The 13,465-nt window shown below is 58.2% G+C and overlaps 1 protein-coding gene across 4 annotated transcripts in view; it reads left to right on the forward strand.

Moving 5' to 3' along the window:
* Positions 1-13,465, forward strand: part of ARVCF (ARVCF delta catenin family member) — a 51,933-nt gene that overhangs the window by 34,918 nt on the left and 3,550 nt on the right. For 2 of the 4 annotated variants that reach the window (XM_039242904.1, XM_039242906.1), the window contains 10 exons: positions 4,670-4,828; positions 5,012-5,535; positions 6,800-7,299; positions 7,953-8,136; positions 8,930-9,047; positions 9,472-9,643; positions 10,342-10,359; positions 11,409-11,480; positions 12,836-12,963; positions 13,281-13,431. In XM_039242904.1, the coding sequence (XP_039098835.1) occupies positions 4,670-4,828; positions 5,012-5,535; positions 6,800-7,299; positions 7,953-8,136; positions 8,930-9,047; positions 9,472-9,643; positions 10,342-10,359; positions 11,409-11,480; positions 12,836-12,963; positions 13,281-13,431 (2,026 nt within the window). The remainder of the gene's footprint in view (positions 1-4,669; positions 4,829-5,011; positions 5,536-6,799; positions 7,300-7,952; positions 8,137-8,929; positions 9,048-9,471; positions 9,644-10,341; positions 10,360-11,408; positions 11,481-12,835; positions 12,964-13,280; positions 13,432-13,465) is intronic. The other 2 variants (XM_039242905.1, XM_039242908.1) reach the window with 1 other exon arrangement.

The raw sequence follows: 13,465 nt of genomic DNA on the forward strand, positions 1-13,465 counted from the left end.
ATGGCCCCTAGGGTCTGGCCAGTAGACCCCTGGTCCCAGAGATATAGGGGTCAGTTAGGGGGAGTTGGGGCCATTGTGTAGCTGTTGGATGTGGGTTGGGCTTGGAGAAACTGAGGTGGGTGACAGCCAGCCCTGCTATCCCCTGAAACCCTGTTTCCCCGGTCTGCTGGCCACCTACTGCCCCCTGGCCTCTTGGCCACTTGGTGAGGACTGCAAACCCTGTCAGGTGGACTGCTGCTGTGGAGGTGTGAGCTCCCTGTCTGCCAGGGCTGTGCAAAGGCTGTGGGCATCAAGAGAGGGCATCTGTGGTGGCATCTCCGGTGAGAGAACCAGCCTGAGTTGTCTTGGACTCTATCCAGGATGGCTGTGCTGGGGTGGAGGGAGTGGGGGGCGGGGGGGAACACTTTCATTCCTTCACTCCTCCATTCATTCATTCAGTGCCAGCTGTCTTGCACCCTCTGTGGGCCAGGACTGGAGATTGTGGGAGCCAGGTATGGCATCCCATCATAAGGCACTCCCTGTGTGCGGGTGGAACCATGGACAAGGTGGGGGTTTGTTTTTCATGATACACACCATGGGTGCTCATCTAGGAAGTGCAGTTGGTGAGCCTCTGTAACCCCTGTCCAGCCCCCCACCATTATAACTTGGCCTGTATCTGTCCCCTCTCTCTGCCATTCCCACGTGTACCTTAGAGGTTGTGGGCTTTTCCCCAGGTGGCCTCCCCAGTATACATTGTCCCACATTGTTTTCTGCTCCCCACTTTCCTTAGATCAGATCAGGTTACAAAGGTGGGACTGTCACTATCCCACTTGTCCCATGGCATTGATTCCCTGGGTACTTTCCACTTCTAGGTAAGGAAGCTGAGCTCCAGGTGTGTGACAGAGCCCAGGGCCCTTTTGCTATGCCCTCTCACTATGTCTCCATGCCTCTGGGGACCCTCTTGAGAGCAGTGGTGGCTGGTGTGGGTTTACCTTTCTGAGTATTGGCCACTGTGGCCCTGGGCTTGGAGTCTTGAGCCAGGCCCCTCCCACAATTTCAAGGGAGCTCATGGGAAACCTCAGGTCTGGACAGCACTCTGGACCAGGCTTGTGGACCATGGACCAGGTAGACCATGGATGGGAGTGCCAGGGGATTGTTTGGGCTCTGGAAGTAGGTAATGGGAGGCAGGTCAGTGGTCCCAGGAAGAGAGGCAGGAATGAAGCTAGGGCTGGGGAAAAGTGACAAGAGACAGTTGACAGGATTTGGCAAGATTTGGGATGTGGAGAAGGGCCAGGGGTGGTGTGTCTAGACTGGTGCCCATGTCTGGGGAGCAGCGGGGAACCTCAACTGCAAGGCCAGGGGTCTCTGGGGTGTGCCGGCCTGGTAGATGGACCTGTGGCCCTAGTCCAGTGTCTTGAGGCCAGATGAGGGGATGCAGTCACTCTGGGCAACTGCTTCTTTTTTTTTAATTTTTTTTTAAATGTTTTTTATTTATTTCTAGGAGAGAGAGAGAGAGCGTGAGCAGGGGAGGGTCAGAGAGAGAGGGAGTCACAGACTGAAACAGGCTCCAGGCTCTGAGCTGGCAGTCAGCACAGAGCCCGACGTGGGGCTTGAACCCACGAACTGCGAGATCATGACCTAAGCGAAAGTCGGACGCCTAACCGACTAAGCCACCCAGGCACCCCACTGGGCAACGGCTTCTATTGAGTGCCAGCTGTGTGCTGGTCATCAGTCCATGATCCCATGTCACTACCCCAAAGATGTAGAGGCCTGAGCCACGGGCTGACCTTGGGCCTTTCCCTACTATAGCCTTTTGGTTCCCCACTCTGCTGCCAGCTCTGAGACCCCCATAGTGAGTGGCTGAATAGGCGTCTAGGAAGTTGGACACAGGGCTAGAAGGCAGGAGGAGGTGATGGGATGTGTTCATATGTGTGAGTCCCCTGGGGGCAGTGGGCACTGTGCACCGGGGGTTGTTAGGATTGACGTGCTTGGGTCTATGCACTGGGCTGGGTGCTCATACATACCTATGTGTATGTGCACACGTCCTTGTTGAGGAACCAGGTACATGCACATGTATCCTGGTCCTTATCTGCATATGTGCCCAGGAGTGTGTAACGGGGGCCAGGCCTTCCTGTGATCATGGGCTGACTCATGCTCCTCCCTGCCTGCCTGTCTGGATGAAGTCATCACCCGTTTTTAGCTCCCTGAGGTCATTTGCCAGTGGGGGCTCTTGGGGCCTCGGGATCCCACTACCGGGCTGTCTGGGTTGGGTATTAGTAGGCGATGCTACAGGGTTGCCAGGCCTTGTTGGGGGGGGGGGGACCTGACTCTCCTAGACCCGCATCCCTTCATCCCCCTTACTGCACTGTGTCAGACCCTCACCATAGACTAGAGTGAGAATAAACTGAGCCTCAGAGTAGCATTGAGGTCTGAGGTTTGCTTACTCCTTGTCCTCCCTCCTCACACTCACCCCCTAACTAGGGAGTAGGAGGCTCTTCTCTGAGAGTGTTAATTATGCAAATGTATGCAAGTCTACTCAGGGCCGTGCCCTCCTGACAGTGCCCTGGTCCCCTCGTGTCAGTGTTGCTCTGAACCCCTCCCCTTAAATTGCAGCCACCAGCATGTGGTCCTAGACTGCTCCATGCCTGGTCCCCGGAGCCTAGCAGAGAGCCCATTGTGTGCCACACATTTGCTCCCATAGTTGCCAAACACAACTGGGGTAGCTGAGGCCTGAGCAGTTACAGGCTGTCCCTGAATCTGCTCTAGAACTATCTCCCAATGCCCTCAGAGAAGAGGGCAGGCCACCTCGCCCAGCAGCCCACAAGCATGTTCCTATTTGGGGTCTCAGTTTACTTCTCTTCCAGGGAACATTGTTCCTCCTTCCTGGCCAGGTCCCCAGGCATTCCACTTGCAACACTGAGTGGCTGCCAAGGCTGTGGCCCACAAGGGGTGAGGTATAGCCAAAAGGCCTTGCAAAATTTGCCTTCTCTGTGGATACCTGAAATTCCCCATTAGCAGTTTGTGAAATCCTGGTCAGTCGTCTTCCTTCTGTCAGACCTGTTTCCCTTTTTATAAAATCACATATTGTTGTCCTCTGAGGTCCTGCTTCTGAGAGAAAAGGCTGCATTCTGTGACTTCTTCCTTCCGGTGTCACCAGAACCCAGGGGATACACCTGCTCTGACATGGTCCAGGCATCTCTCTGGACCCCTGAAGAGTTTACAGGGGCCCAGAACCTCAACAACTATGTGCAGTTAAGCTTTTTTTTCAGGTCAGGACCCTAACCTGAGGAGACTTCATGCCCTGAGGATCTCGGGAGGCAGGCCCTAGGGCAGTTGTGGACACTTACCCTTGCACACCGCCCAAGCCCGAGGCCAGGAGCAGAGTAGGGCTCTGGTGACAGCCAGATATGAGTATGGTCTTCCCTGGGCCTCAGCTCCATTGCTGGGTAGGCCTCAGAGGCCTGGGGCCCAGACAGGGGACTGATCCTTCAAGGCACAGCATCTGGGCTACAGAGCAGGGCCTGTCCTCCTGCTGACCTGGCCCTGGCTGCCCAGGAATGTGCCCCCACTTGCCTGCCCACCGCGGCTTGGGTTTCAGCCCCTACCCATCCTGGCCAGATACTAATCCTGGGATGTTGGCGTGTGTGGAGGACCCATGTAGTCAGAGGCCCAGGGGTAGATAAACTTTGGCTCTCAGGCCCCTTTGCCAGTCCGCACAGCAGGAGTCTGCTCAGCTCTGCTATGGACTGCCCTGTCCTCTTTGAGCCTCAGTTTCCCCATTAGCGAGTCTGGCCATAGGTATATGGGCCTTAACAGAGCCTCTGTCCAGAGCTGTCTTGCCTCTAATTCCACCATGGTCAGCCCCTGCAGGGATGAAGGCAAGGGGGGGCTGCAGGTTGAGAAAGAGGTGGGTGCCTGAGGTTGGGGAGACATGTGGGGAGGGGACACCAGGATTCCTGTCAAGAACCAACTAGGTACACCTGGCCTGAATTCACTATCTCTGGGCTCTGATAGAACACCCAGCATCTCAGTGGGGGGCACCAACCATTGGGCCAAAAGAGGTAGGGCCAGGCTGTGCCCACTGAACACCCCAGGAGTGTCCAGGCCGGAAGGAGCATGGGTATTTTGGGCATTCTGGGAACTGGGTATTTCTGTCCTGCGAGGGTGTCTGGCTGGTCTTGGGAACAGTGGGAGCCTGGGCGTGGTGACAGGAGTCAGTGTGCAGTGCTGAAACTGCTATCCCAAGGCCTCCACACTGGAGGTTTCTGGGGAGGTGCAGGGAGGAAGCCCAGGATATGGGGAGGGCCCAGCCAGAGCTAGTGAGCCGTGTCAGGAGAGCAACGTGCAGATCCCACCAACTTCCTTGCCCCCAGGAACCTGTAGCAGCCAGGCCTTGCAACTCAGACAGGACTGCCCAAGAGTGCACTCCTGGGGTCGGGGGCTTCATCTGCCAGCTCAACCCAAAGAGTCCCCAGAACTGGGGAGGGTCAACCCCCAGGGTACTCAATGGCATTCAGAGGAAGGAGTGGGGCTACTGTCTTCACCAGCTGGAGCTGAGGCAGGCCTTGGGGTCCATGGGCTCCGGGGGTGGGATGAAGGCACTCCTGGCATATAGGCCAGTACAAGCATCTGCGCTCCAGGGTCAGGTGAATTGTGGCTTCTCACACTGACAGTCCCCTGCCTTGCTCAGGAGCAGAGCCCGGGCAGCCAGGCCTCGCTGGCCACAATGCCAGAGGCGCCCGAGGTGCTGGAGGAGACCGTGACGGTAGAGGAGGACCCTGGCACACCTACCTCTCATGTGTCCATCGTCACATCAGAAGATGGTACTACTCGGCGCACTGAGACCAAGGTATGGTGGGGGCCAGGCAGTGGGCAAGTAGGCTGTGTAGCCTCAGTTGTTCCATTTATGTACAGTGGTCTCCTAGGGGCCACCTATTGTTCAGGTGGAAGATACAGGCCACCCTAGCCCTACTGGGGCAGTATCTAGGCCTCTCAGGCTGCCCAGCCCACCGGCCACCCACTTACCCACCAGGTCACCAAGACGGTCAAGACGGTGACCACGAGAACAGTGCGCCAAGTGCCCGTAGGCCCAGATGGTCTCCCCCTGCTGGACGGCGGCCCCCCGCTAGGCCCCTTCGCAGATGGCCCCCTGGACCGGCACTTCCTGCTGCGTGGGGGTGGCCCGGCAGCTACGCTTTCCCGCGCCTACCTCAGCAGTGGGGGCAGCTTTACCGACGGCCCTGAGCCCCGTGATGTCCCCAGCTACGGCAGTCTATCCCGTGGGCTGGGTGTGCGGCCCCCACGTGGCCCCCTTGGCCCAGGCCCTGTGGATGGCTGCTTCACACTGCCTGGCCGACGTGAGGCCTTCCCTGCAGGCCCTGAGCCTGTGCCGCCAGCCGGCCGCTCCCAGCCCGAGCGCTTTCAGGCGGAGCCATATGGTTTGGAGGACGACACACGCAGCCTGGCTGCTGATGACGAGGGTGGCCCGGAGCTGGAGCCTGACTATGGCACTGCCACTAGGAGGAGGCCTGAGTGTGGGCGTGGCTTTCGCACCAGGTGAGCACCCTGTGTCCTGCCACTGACTGCCTCCAGGAAGTCTGCCTTCCACTCACTCCCCCGCCAGAGAGCCCTCCACCAGAAGTGTAGCTGCTGGGGCTGAGTTAGTTGCACACGTTAGTTTGAATTCGACTGGGCTCTTTTCAAAGATAGCAACAGGGATGGTGGAAGTTGCTTGCAGTGGGCACCCTCCCTGTGGTCCTAGGACATGAGGGAGTTAGTGACAGTGCCCAGTGCCTACTACCCCTGTTCCAGTCAGACAGCCATGAAGACATGAGCATAAGAGGCTTAGCACATTTCTTTGTGCCTGAGGCTCCAGCCTTTCCCCGGGCCTCAATATCCCCTGTGTACAGGAGCAACCAGAACCTAGGCCACCCAGCTCTTCCCAGCACGGGCTGTGGTTCTGTCGTCTCTGCCCTCAGTTCCTCTATCTGTAGAGTGGGAACATGATCACAGCCTTCGTATGGATTATGCTGCGGGACCACAGACAAGACACCTGGCCCCTCCTAGCCTTAATCCCTGCCCTAGGAAGTGGGTTTGATGGTGACAACCCACGAGGACATCTTGTGCTCTGGGAGACTGGTGGCCTGTATGCCTCTCATATGGTCCCACCAGGATGGCTGTGTGCAGGGGAGGGTCACCTCCTGCCCTCACATCCTAGCAGATCTCGCATCGCAGAAATGGGCTTTGTGGAAAGGCAGGACTCCCAGTCATGGGTACAGATGTTTCTTTTTTTTTTTTTTTAACTTTTATTTATTTTAGAGAGACAGAGCATGAGTAGGGGAGGGGCAGAGAGAGAGGGAGACACAGAGTCCAAAGCAAGCTCCAGACTTGACTTTGAGCTGTCAGCACAAAGCCCAACACGGGGCTTGAACCCACAAACTGCGAGATCATGACCTGAGCCAAAGTTAGCACCTAACCAACTGAGCCACCCAGGCACCCCCTTTTTCTTTTTTAACTTTTATTTCAGATGTTTCATAGAAACACGTTTAGCTCAGAATTGGGGAACACTGCATGGTGATGAGAGTGAGTGAGCTCCCTGTCTTAGGGGGATGCAAGCCCTGATAACCATTGGCTGGTGTTTGGCTCTGTCATTGGCTGGGAGTCCATTCTTACTGGCCCAGGTTGTGACTCTCAGCACCCATTCAGTGTTTGGGGTAGGTACCAATGCCATTGGCCTATCCCTGCTCTTCATGGGTTCATGGTCCTCTGGAGAAGGTATGGTGAGACCGCTCTGCTCCATGTGCCCTGCCTGCCTGCACAGGGCCTATGAGGATGTGGCAGATGATGGCGGTGAGCTGATGGAGGAGCGGCCCCCGTATCCAGCTACAACGGCACCCCTGGCCCAGCCAGAACGGGGCAGCCTGGGTAGCCTGGACCGGGTGGTACGGCGGTCGCCCTCAGTGGACAGCGCCCGTAAGGAGCCACGTTGGCGGGACCCCGAGCTGCCCGAGGTACTGGCCATGCTGCGGCACCCTGTGGATCCTGTGAAAGCCAACGCGGCTGCCTACCTGCAACACCTGTGCTTTGAGAACGAGGGCATCAAGCGACGTGTGCGGCAGCTGCGGGGCCTGCCTCTGCTCGTCGCTCTGCTGGACCACCCAAGGGCGGAGGTGCGGCGGCGGGCCTGTGGGGCACTGCGAAATCTCTCCTATGGCCGAGATACAGACAACAAGGCTGCCATCCGGGACTGTGGTGGTGTGCCTGCCCTGGTGCGCCTACTGCGGGCTGCCCGGGACAACGAGGTCAGAGAGCTCGTCACAGGTGAGTGGTACCTGGCTTCCCCATATCCCTCAGGGAGGAGGGGAGTGAGGCTTGGCCAGAAAGACTCCCCACACCACGCATTTAGTCAGGAGTCTCAGCTGCTGGGGGTAGGCATCAGGCTCAGACTGAGTGGTCCCCAGTCTCTCTGCCTCTGGACTTTGCTGCCCCTCAGGCAGGACCCCTGTCCACTTGCCCCCGTGTCCCCATACTCTCCAGGTCCAGCCTCCTGGTCCCACCCTCCAGTGGGGCAGTGGTGAATGATTGTGCCTCATGGGACCCAATTGGCCAGGTAGGGTCACGTGACCACTTTGGGTAGAGCCAGTGGAGCAGTAGTCCCACCCACCCACGTGGCTGAGAAGGGAGGGGGAAGAGAAGGTACCTGCCTGTCTAGCCAAAGGCTCCCTCCCAGCCCTTCCTCTGTGTCCCAGCCCCTCTGGCTTCTTCCCAGCTGGTAGCTACTGTTGAGTGCCTGTGCACATCTTGCCTGGGCCAGGGTGGGCACCCAAGGCTTTTCATGGCTTTTATCACTTTCTATCTTCTAGTCTGATTAGGGCATAACAAAGGAAGGGTTAGGTCCTGAGCGAGGTCACATGGGGAGGTAGGGAGGTCACTGCCTGTGTGGTCAGCACTGGCTGCTTGATGGCACCCTGCAGGCACACTCTGGAACCTGTCATCCTACGAGCCCTTGAAGATGGTCATCATTGATCACGGCCTGCAGACACTAACCCATGAGGTCATTGTCCCCCACTCGGGTTGGGAGCGTGAGCCCAACGAGGACTCCAAGCCAAGGGATGCCGAGTGGACAACAGTCTTCAAGAACACGTCAGGCTGCTTGAGGTGTGGGTGGAGGCCGAGCTTAGGCATTCCCTCTGAGGTCACCCAGGGCTGTTCCTGGTCAAGGAGGCAGGAGCCAGGCACTGGAGCCTACACATAAAGCTGGGAATAGCCATGTCCTTGTGTCCTGTGAAACGTGGAAGAGAACTAGCCGCCCAAGTCTTAGGAGCTTCACAGCCGTACCGCGGTTCCTGCCTGAGTCCTGAGAATGGGGCCTGATGAGGCTGTATTCAGCCCCAAGGGCAACCTCTGGACAAGGTCTACTATGCTGTCATGTAGTACCCCACGGCCCCAGCCCTGCTCAGCTTTGATCCACTTTCCTATCACTGTGACAGCCAGGACCCTCATCTTCAGGCGGCCTCAGAGGCCTCATTCTACCTCCTTGTGACCTCTGCCCTTATCCTCCCACCCTGGGATTCCCTGTGGAGTCCCCACAGGCAGTTCTGGCTCCCCACTGTCTTGCCTATCCATCAGGACGTACCCCCATGGCCCGATGGGGTCCTCACCTCAGGGTAAGGTGGAGCCCAGAACTGCCACTGGGGCAGGGAGAGCCCATAGTTGCCTCTACATGGACTCACACCTCTGGAGCCACTTCTGCCCATTTCCAACTCAGCTGGGCATCAGAGATGCCGGGCCAGGGCTCCCTCCTGGGGTCTCAGTGGTCAGGGCACTGTCAGCACTAACAGGGTGGTATCAGGATCTGTTTTACAGATGAAGACAAGACCCCAAGGCCAGGTGAGGGCTGGGAAGTTGCCATGGGAGCCAGGGGTCACAGGGCTTGCTCTTGGCCACCCAGGAACGTGAGTTCGGATGGTGCAGAGGCCCGGCGGCGGCTCCGGGAATGTGAAGGGCTGGTAGACGCCCTGCTGCACGCCCTGCAGTCAGCTGTGGGCAGGAAGGACACGGACAACAAGGTGGGTGGAGCTGGGCAGGGAGGGCTCTGGCAGGTCCCAGGCAGGGGCAGTCTCACAGCTTCCTACAAAGGGTTCTGGGAGACAGAGCAGGTGCTGGACCCAGGGGGCCCTGAACCATCTGAGCCGCACAGAGGGAGTAGGCATACCGGTCTAGGGCAGTGCCCTGGGCATGGACTCCTGCCACAGTGAAGTAGACATGCCTGAAGCCCCGGGTGAGGTCCTACAAACAGTGTGTTTTCCACCTTTTTTCTTCCTCAGCCCTTCTCTGGGAGTTCTTACCCATGTGGGCCCCCTACCTTCGGCCTCCCCATTTTTATATCCCCCGTTCCTTCTGTGCACGCTGGCTGTGGCCAGTCTTCTCCAGGAGGGCTAGCGGTCTCCTTGCCTGCCTGGCCCTGTTCCATCAACTCTCCTCTCCCCACAGTCGGTGGAGAACTGTGTGTGTATCATGCGGAACCTGTCCTACCATGTGCACAAGGAGGTGCCTGGGGCCGACAGGTACCAAGAGGCCGAGCCTGGGCCCCCAGGCAGTGCTGCAAGCGCCCAGCGCCGGAAGCGGGATGACGCTGGCTGTTTCGGTGGCAAGAAGGCCAAAGGTGTGTGGGAGGAACTGGGGTACCATCCTAGGACTCCCCTTGCCACCGCAGGCTGCAGGTTCTCCATACCCATGGCAGGCATGGAAGCCAGAGATCACCTGGTCAGCTCCTGATGGGCAGGTGGGAAAGCAGGGAGCCAAGGAGGGTGGCCCCAGCCCCCTAGATCATCCAGGTGACAGGCCAGCCTTTCCTCATCTGCACTGTGGGTCCCCCAGGGGAGGTCAGGGTGAACCTGTGTGATGTCCCTGCTGCTGCCTAGACTTGGTCCCTCAGCTCTGGGAAGGGTTCTATGGGATCTTGTTTGGAAAGTACTGAAGATGAAGCTGCCTCCTGGTGTTCACACCTGAAGACCCTGAGATGCCCTGAGGGCTGCACCCCACCCTGCCTTTACACCATCCCAACCAGCATTTGCCAGGTGCAAGTTCCAGGATCTACATTCCCTGGCACCTGCCAGGTGGCATCTGTACACTGCCTTCACCTGCTCTTCCCCACCATGTGGACCTGTTCTGACCCCAGGCCTCCCCTTTCTTGTCCCACTTGCTGGCACTCAGCCCTCCAGAGTAATCAGGGTGGGGTTCCATGACCCATCTACTCAACCCAGGGTATGCAATGGGAAGTCGAGGCCTCCTGGGAGGTCGTGGGGGGTGCCTCCCGCTCAGGCTCGTCTCCTCTCTCCTGTGCTTCCTCCGGCTGCCCAGAGGAGTGGTTCCATCAAGGTGAGTCCCTGTTTGTCCTGCTGTTCAGGCCTGGTGGGTACAGTGGGCACCAGGGAGGTGCTCCTCCCCCCATCCTATTGTTTAGGCAGTTATCTCCATGACAACCGCAGGGCAGTCCAGTCTCAGGGCCCTGCCCCATCCCCAGTCCCTTCTCCAAGCAGCCATCTCCATGACAACTGTGTGGACATGACAACGGCAGGAATGTCAGCCCTGGACCCTTTGGGAGGCCAACAGGCTGTCCCTCTATAACCTTAGACTCCGCTATCCATGCAGGGCTGGTCCTGGAACTGGAACAGGAAGAGCCAAAGAGGGGACAGCGCCTGGGTATATTTGTTCCCAGGGGTAACTGAACAAAGTCTGCCCCTGGGAATGAGGCTATTTGTGGCATAGAGGGACCACAGGCCCCATGAGGCCGGGATCCCAGATCATCTGAACTCAGCTCTGCTGCTCTTCAGAGGAGAAGCAGCTCCCTCATCTGAGACGCGGGTGACTGGGAGATAGTGAGCTCACTCACAGAGGTGTGCAGGCCGAGGCTGACAAGTGTTAGGTGGGGCTGCTGTAGGGGCTCAGCCTGTGGCAGAGGTCTCTCTTAGCCAGCAGAGCCTGGGACCAGGTCCTGACCCCAGATGGGCATTTCCTTGTGGCTTGGACTTTTGACCCCATCCCTGCTTTACTGTTCAGCCAGTCACGTCCTGTCCTTGCCAGTCCTCAGCTTTGTACCTACCTGCCACCCAGCCTGGGCTTCTAGCTCCTGGCAGCTGCAAGGCCTTTGGTCGGCCCACAGTGCTGCTCCCAGCACCTGACAGGAGATGAGTCCTGGCTTCTGGGGGCAAGGCTGGGACATCCAAAGGCCCCACTGCCACCACTGCCCTTCCTTGGCCCTCCCTGCCTACCTAAACACAGAATAGTGTTCCATTGCCAAGGCCTCTTGGCACCCAGTCTGACTTGGGGTGCTCTTGGGCTTTGGGAAGGCAAGTGCTATGTCCAGCCCTCCTGATGCATACCTGCTTCCTGCAGAGTCTGCTTCACCTCCCCCTACTCTGTTCCAGGGAAGAAGGATGGTGAGATGGACCGGAACTTCGATACGCTAGACCTACCCAAGAGAACTGAGGCTGCCAAAGGTGAGTGGGTAGAGGCAGAGTTCAGGTACAGGCCTATCCAGGTAGTGAAGCTTTGTGCCACTAAGCAGGCTTGAAGGCCTTGGGGATCTGATGGGAAAACAGACCCACAGGTATGGGGTTCCCCAGAGGACTATCTAGCTCCTGGGCATCTGCTGAGGGTTCAGAATCAGGGTCAATTCCGTGGGTCACTTCAGGCAGAAGGGGGAACAGAAGCACAGAAAGGCCAGGCACTTGCAAGGTCACACAGCATGTGAAAGACTAGAGGGGCTAGAGTGAGGCCTTCAGTGAAGGCATAGACCAGTGGGGCAGGATCTCCAGTATCCACTGAAGAGCTTCACGTTTGGGAGTTGGGGTGTGTGGTCCTACCTAGTACGGAGGCTGATCGCATGGGTGGCAGAGTGGTTTGTCCTTCTCATCCTCTGTGTCTGTTGGAGCTCTGTGTGCTGGCACTGGGAATCCAGCCTGAGTAAGAGAGATCTGCCCTGGTGAGTCCCAGGCCATGGCCCACCCTGCAAGCCCAGACACCGCCAAGCAGGGTGGAAGACCCCGGCCCCAGGAGGTCTAGAGGAATGCGTCACAGGCATAGGGACCAACACCTGCAAACACCCTGAGGGGTAATACCCTGCATGGGGGACGTGCTTGGAGCACTTAGGGAACAGGAAACCCAGTGAGGCTGGAGTAGAGGGACCAAGGAGGCAGGAAGAATGGGGAGGGGGTGATGAAATGTTGGGTGGGAGGACCCTGGAAAGGGAGTAATGTCTGGGTACAGGCCATCTGAAGGGCTGCTCAGCCCTTCCTCTCTGGAGTACCTTGGGGCAACTCTGCTGCAGCCCGGAGTGGTTGAGCAGGTTGCAGACCAAGAAGGAAGGCCCTGTTGCTAGGGGTGTGCCACTAGAAACAGCCTTAGTTACACAGGGCCCTGTTGCTAGGGAGGGTGGGTCTTGTTGCTAGGGCTCCTCCTAGTTGTACAGCCTGTCTACCCGGGAGGGCTGGCTCTGTTATTAGGGAGTTTGAGCCCCGTTGCTAGGGGAGCCACCCTGGCTGCCACCTCCCTCCCTCCCCAAGACCTCCTGAATGCTCCAGCTGCCAGGCAGGTCCAGTACCATTTCTTTGGCAGCAGGGGCAAGGGAACAGTGACCTCACTTAGACCCACTGCCTCCACACTGAACTTCTGTTCTTCCGTGAAGTGGGAATGCCTTCTCCCTTGGGTGGCGCATAAGGAGTGAATGCATTGATGTTAAATTTTCCCTCACTGCACCACAGCCATCCCTGGCTCCAGCTGACTCACCCTGGGAGGAGAGGGGATAATGGGGCCAGGTGTGTGTGACTGTGGGTGGTGGGTGCTCTGTGCCCAGGCTTTGAGCTGCTATATCAGCCCGAGGTGGTACGTCTCTACCTCTCCCTCCTCACGGAGAGCCGGAACTTTAACACCCTGGAGGCAGCTGCTGGTGCCCTGCAGAACCTCAGCGCTGGCAACTGGATGGTGAGAGGCCAAGCCTGGTAGGGAGGGGACAGAGAGAATCCTAGGTATCCTGTTGGTGCCTACCTCTGACTTTGCCCAGGTTGGGAGGTGGGATAGGGAACACCATGTCTCCCCCAGGTCTGGGAGGTTCAGGGTCCTGGGAGGTTTGGGGCGCAAAGGATACAAGCTACAGGTAGAGTTGAGTTGCTTGGGTAGGACTTTGTCATGCCCGGGAGGAGGATCCAGCCGGCGGGAACAGCCAGGGTTCAGGGGGAGAGTGCCCGGGCGTATGGGCATGCCTGAGTCTACTGAGCACCCTACCTACCCCGTTGCCACAGTGGGCCACGTACATCCGCGCCACGGTGCGCAAGGAGCGTGGGCTTCCGGTGCTCGTGGAGCTGCTGCAGTCCGAGACTGACAAGGTGGTGCGCGCTGTTGCCATCGCCCTGCGCAACCTGTCACTGGACCGGCGCAATAAGGACCTCATTGGTGAGGACACTGGTGAGACTGAGCCGGGATACAG

This window comes from Hyaena hyaena, unplaced genomic scaffold (genome assembly GCF_003009895.1).
Source record: "Hyaena hyaena isolate Hyena2069 unplaced genomic scaffold, ASM300989v1 scaffold_219, whole genome shotgun sequence".
NCBI lineage: Eukaryota > Metazoa > Chordata > Mammalia > Carnivora > Hyaenidae > Hyaena > Hyaena hyaena.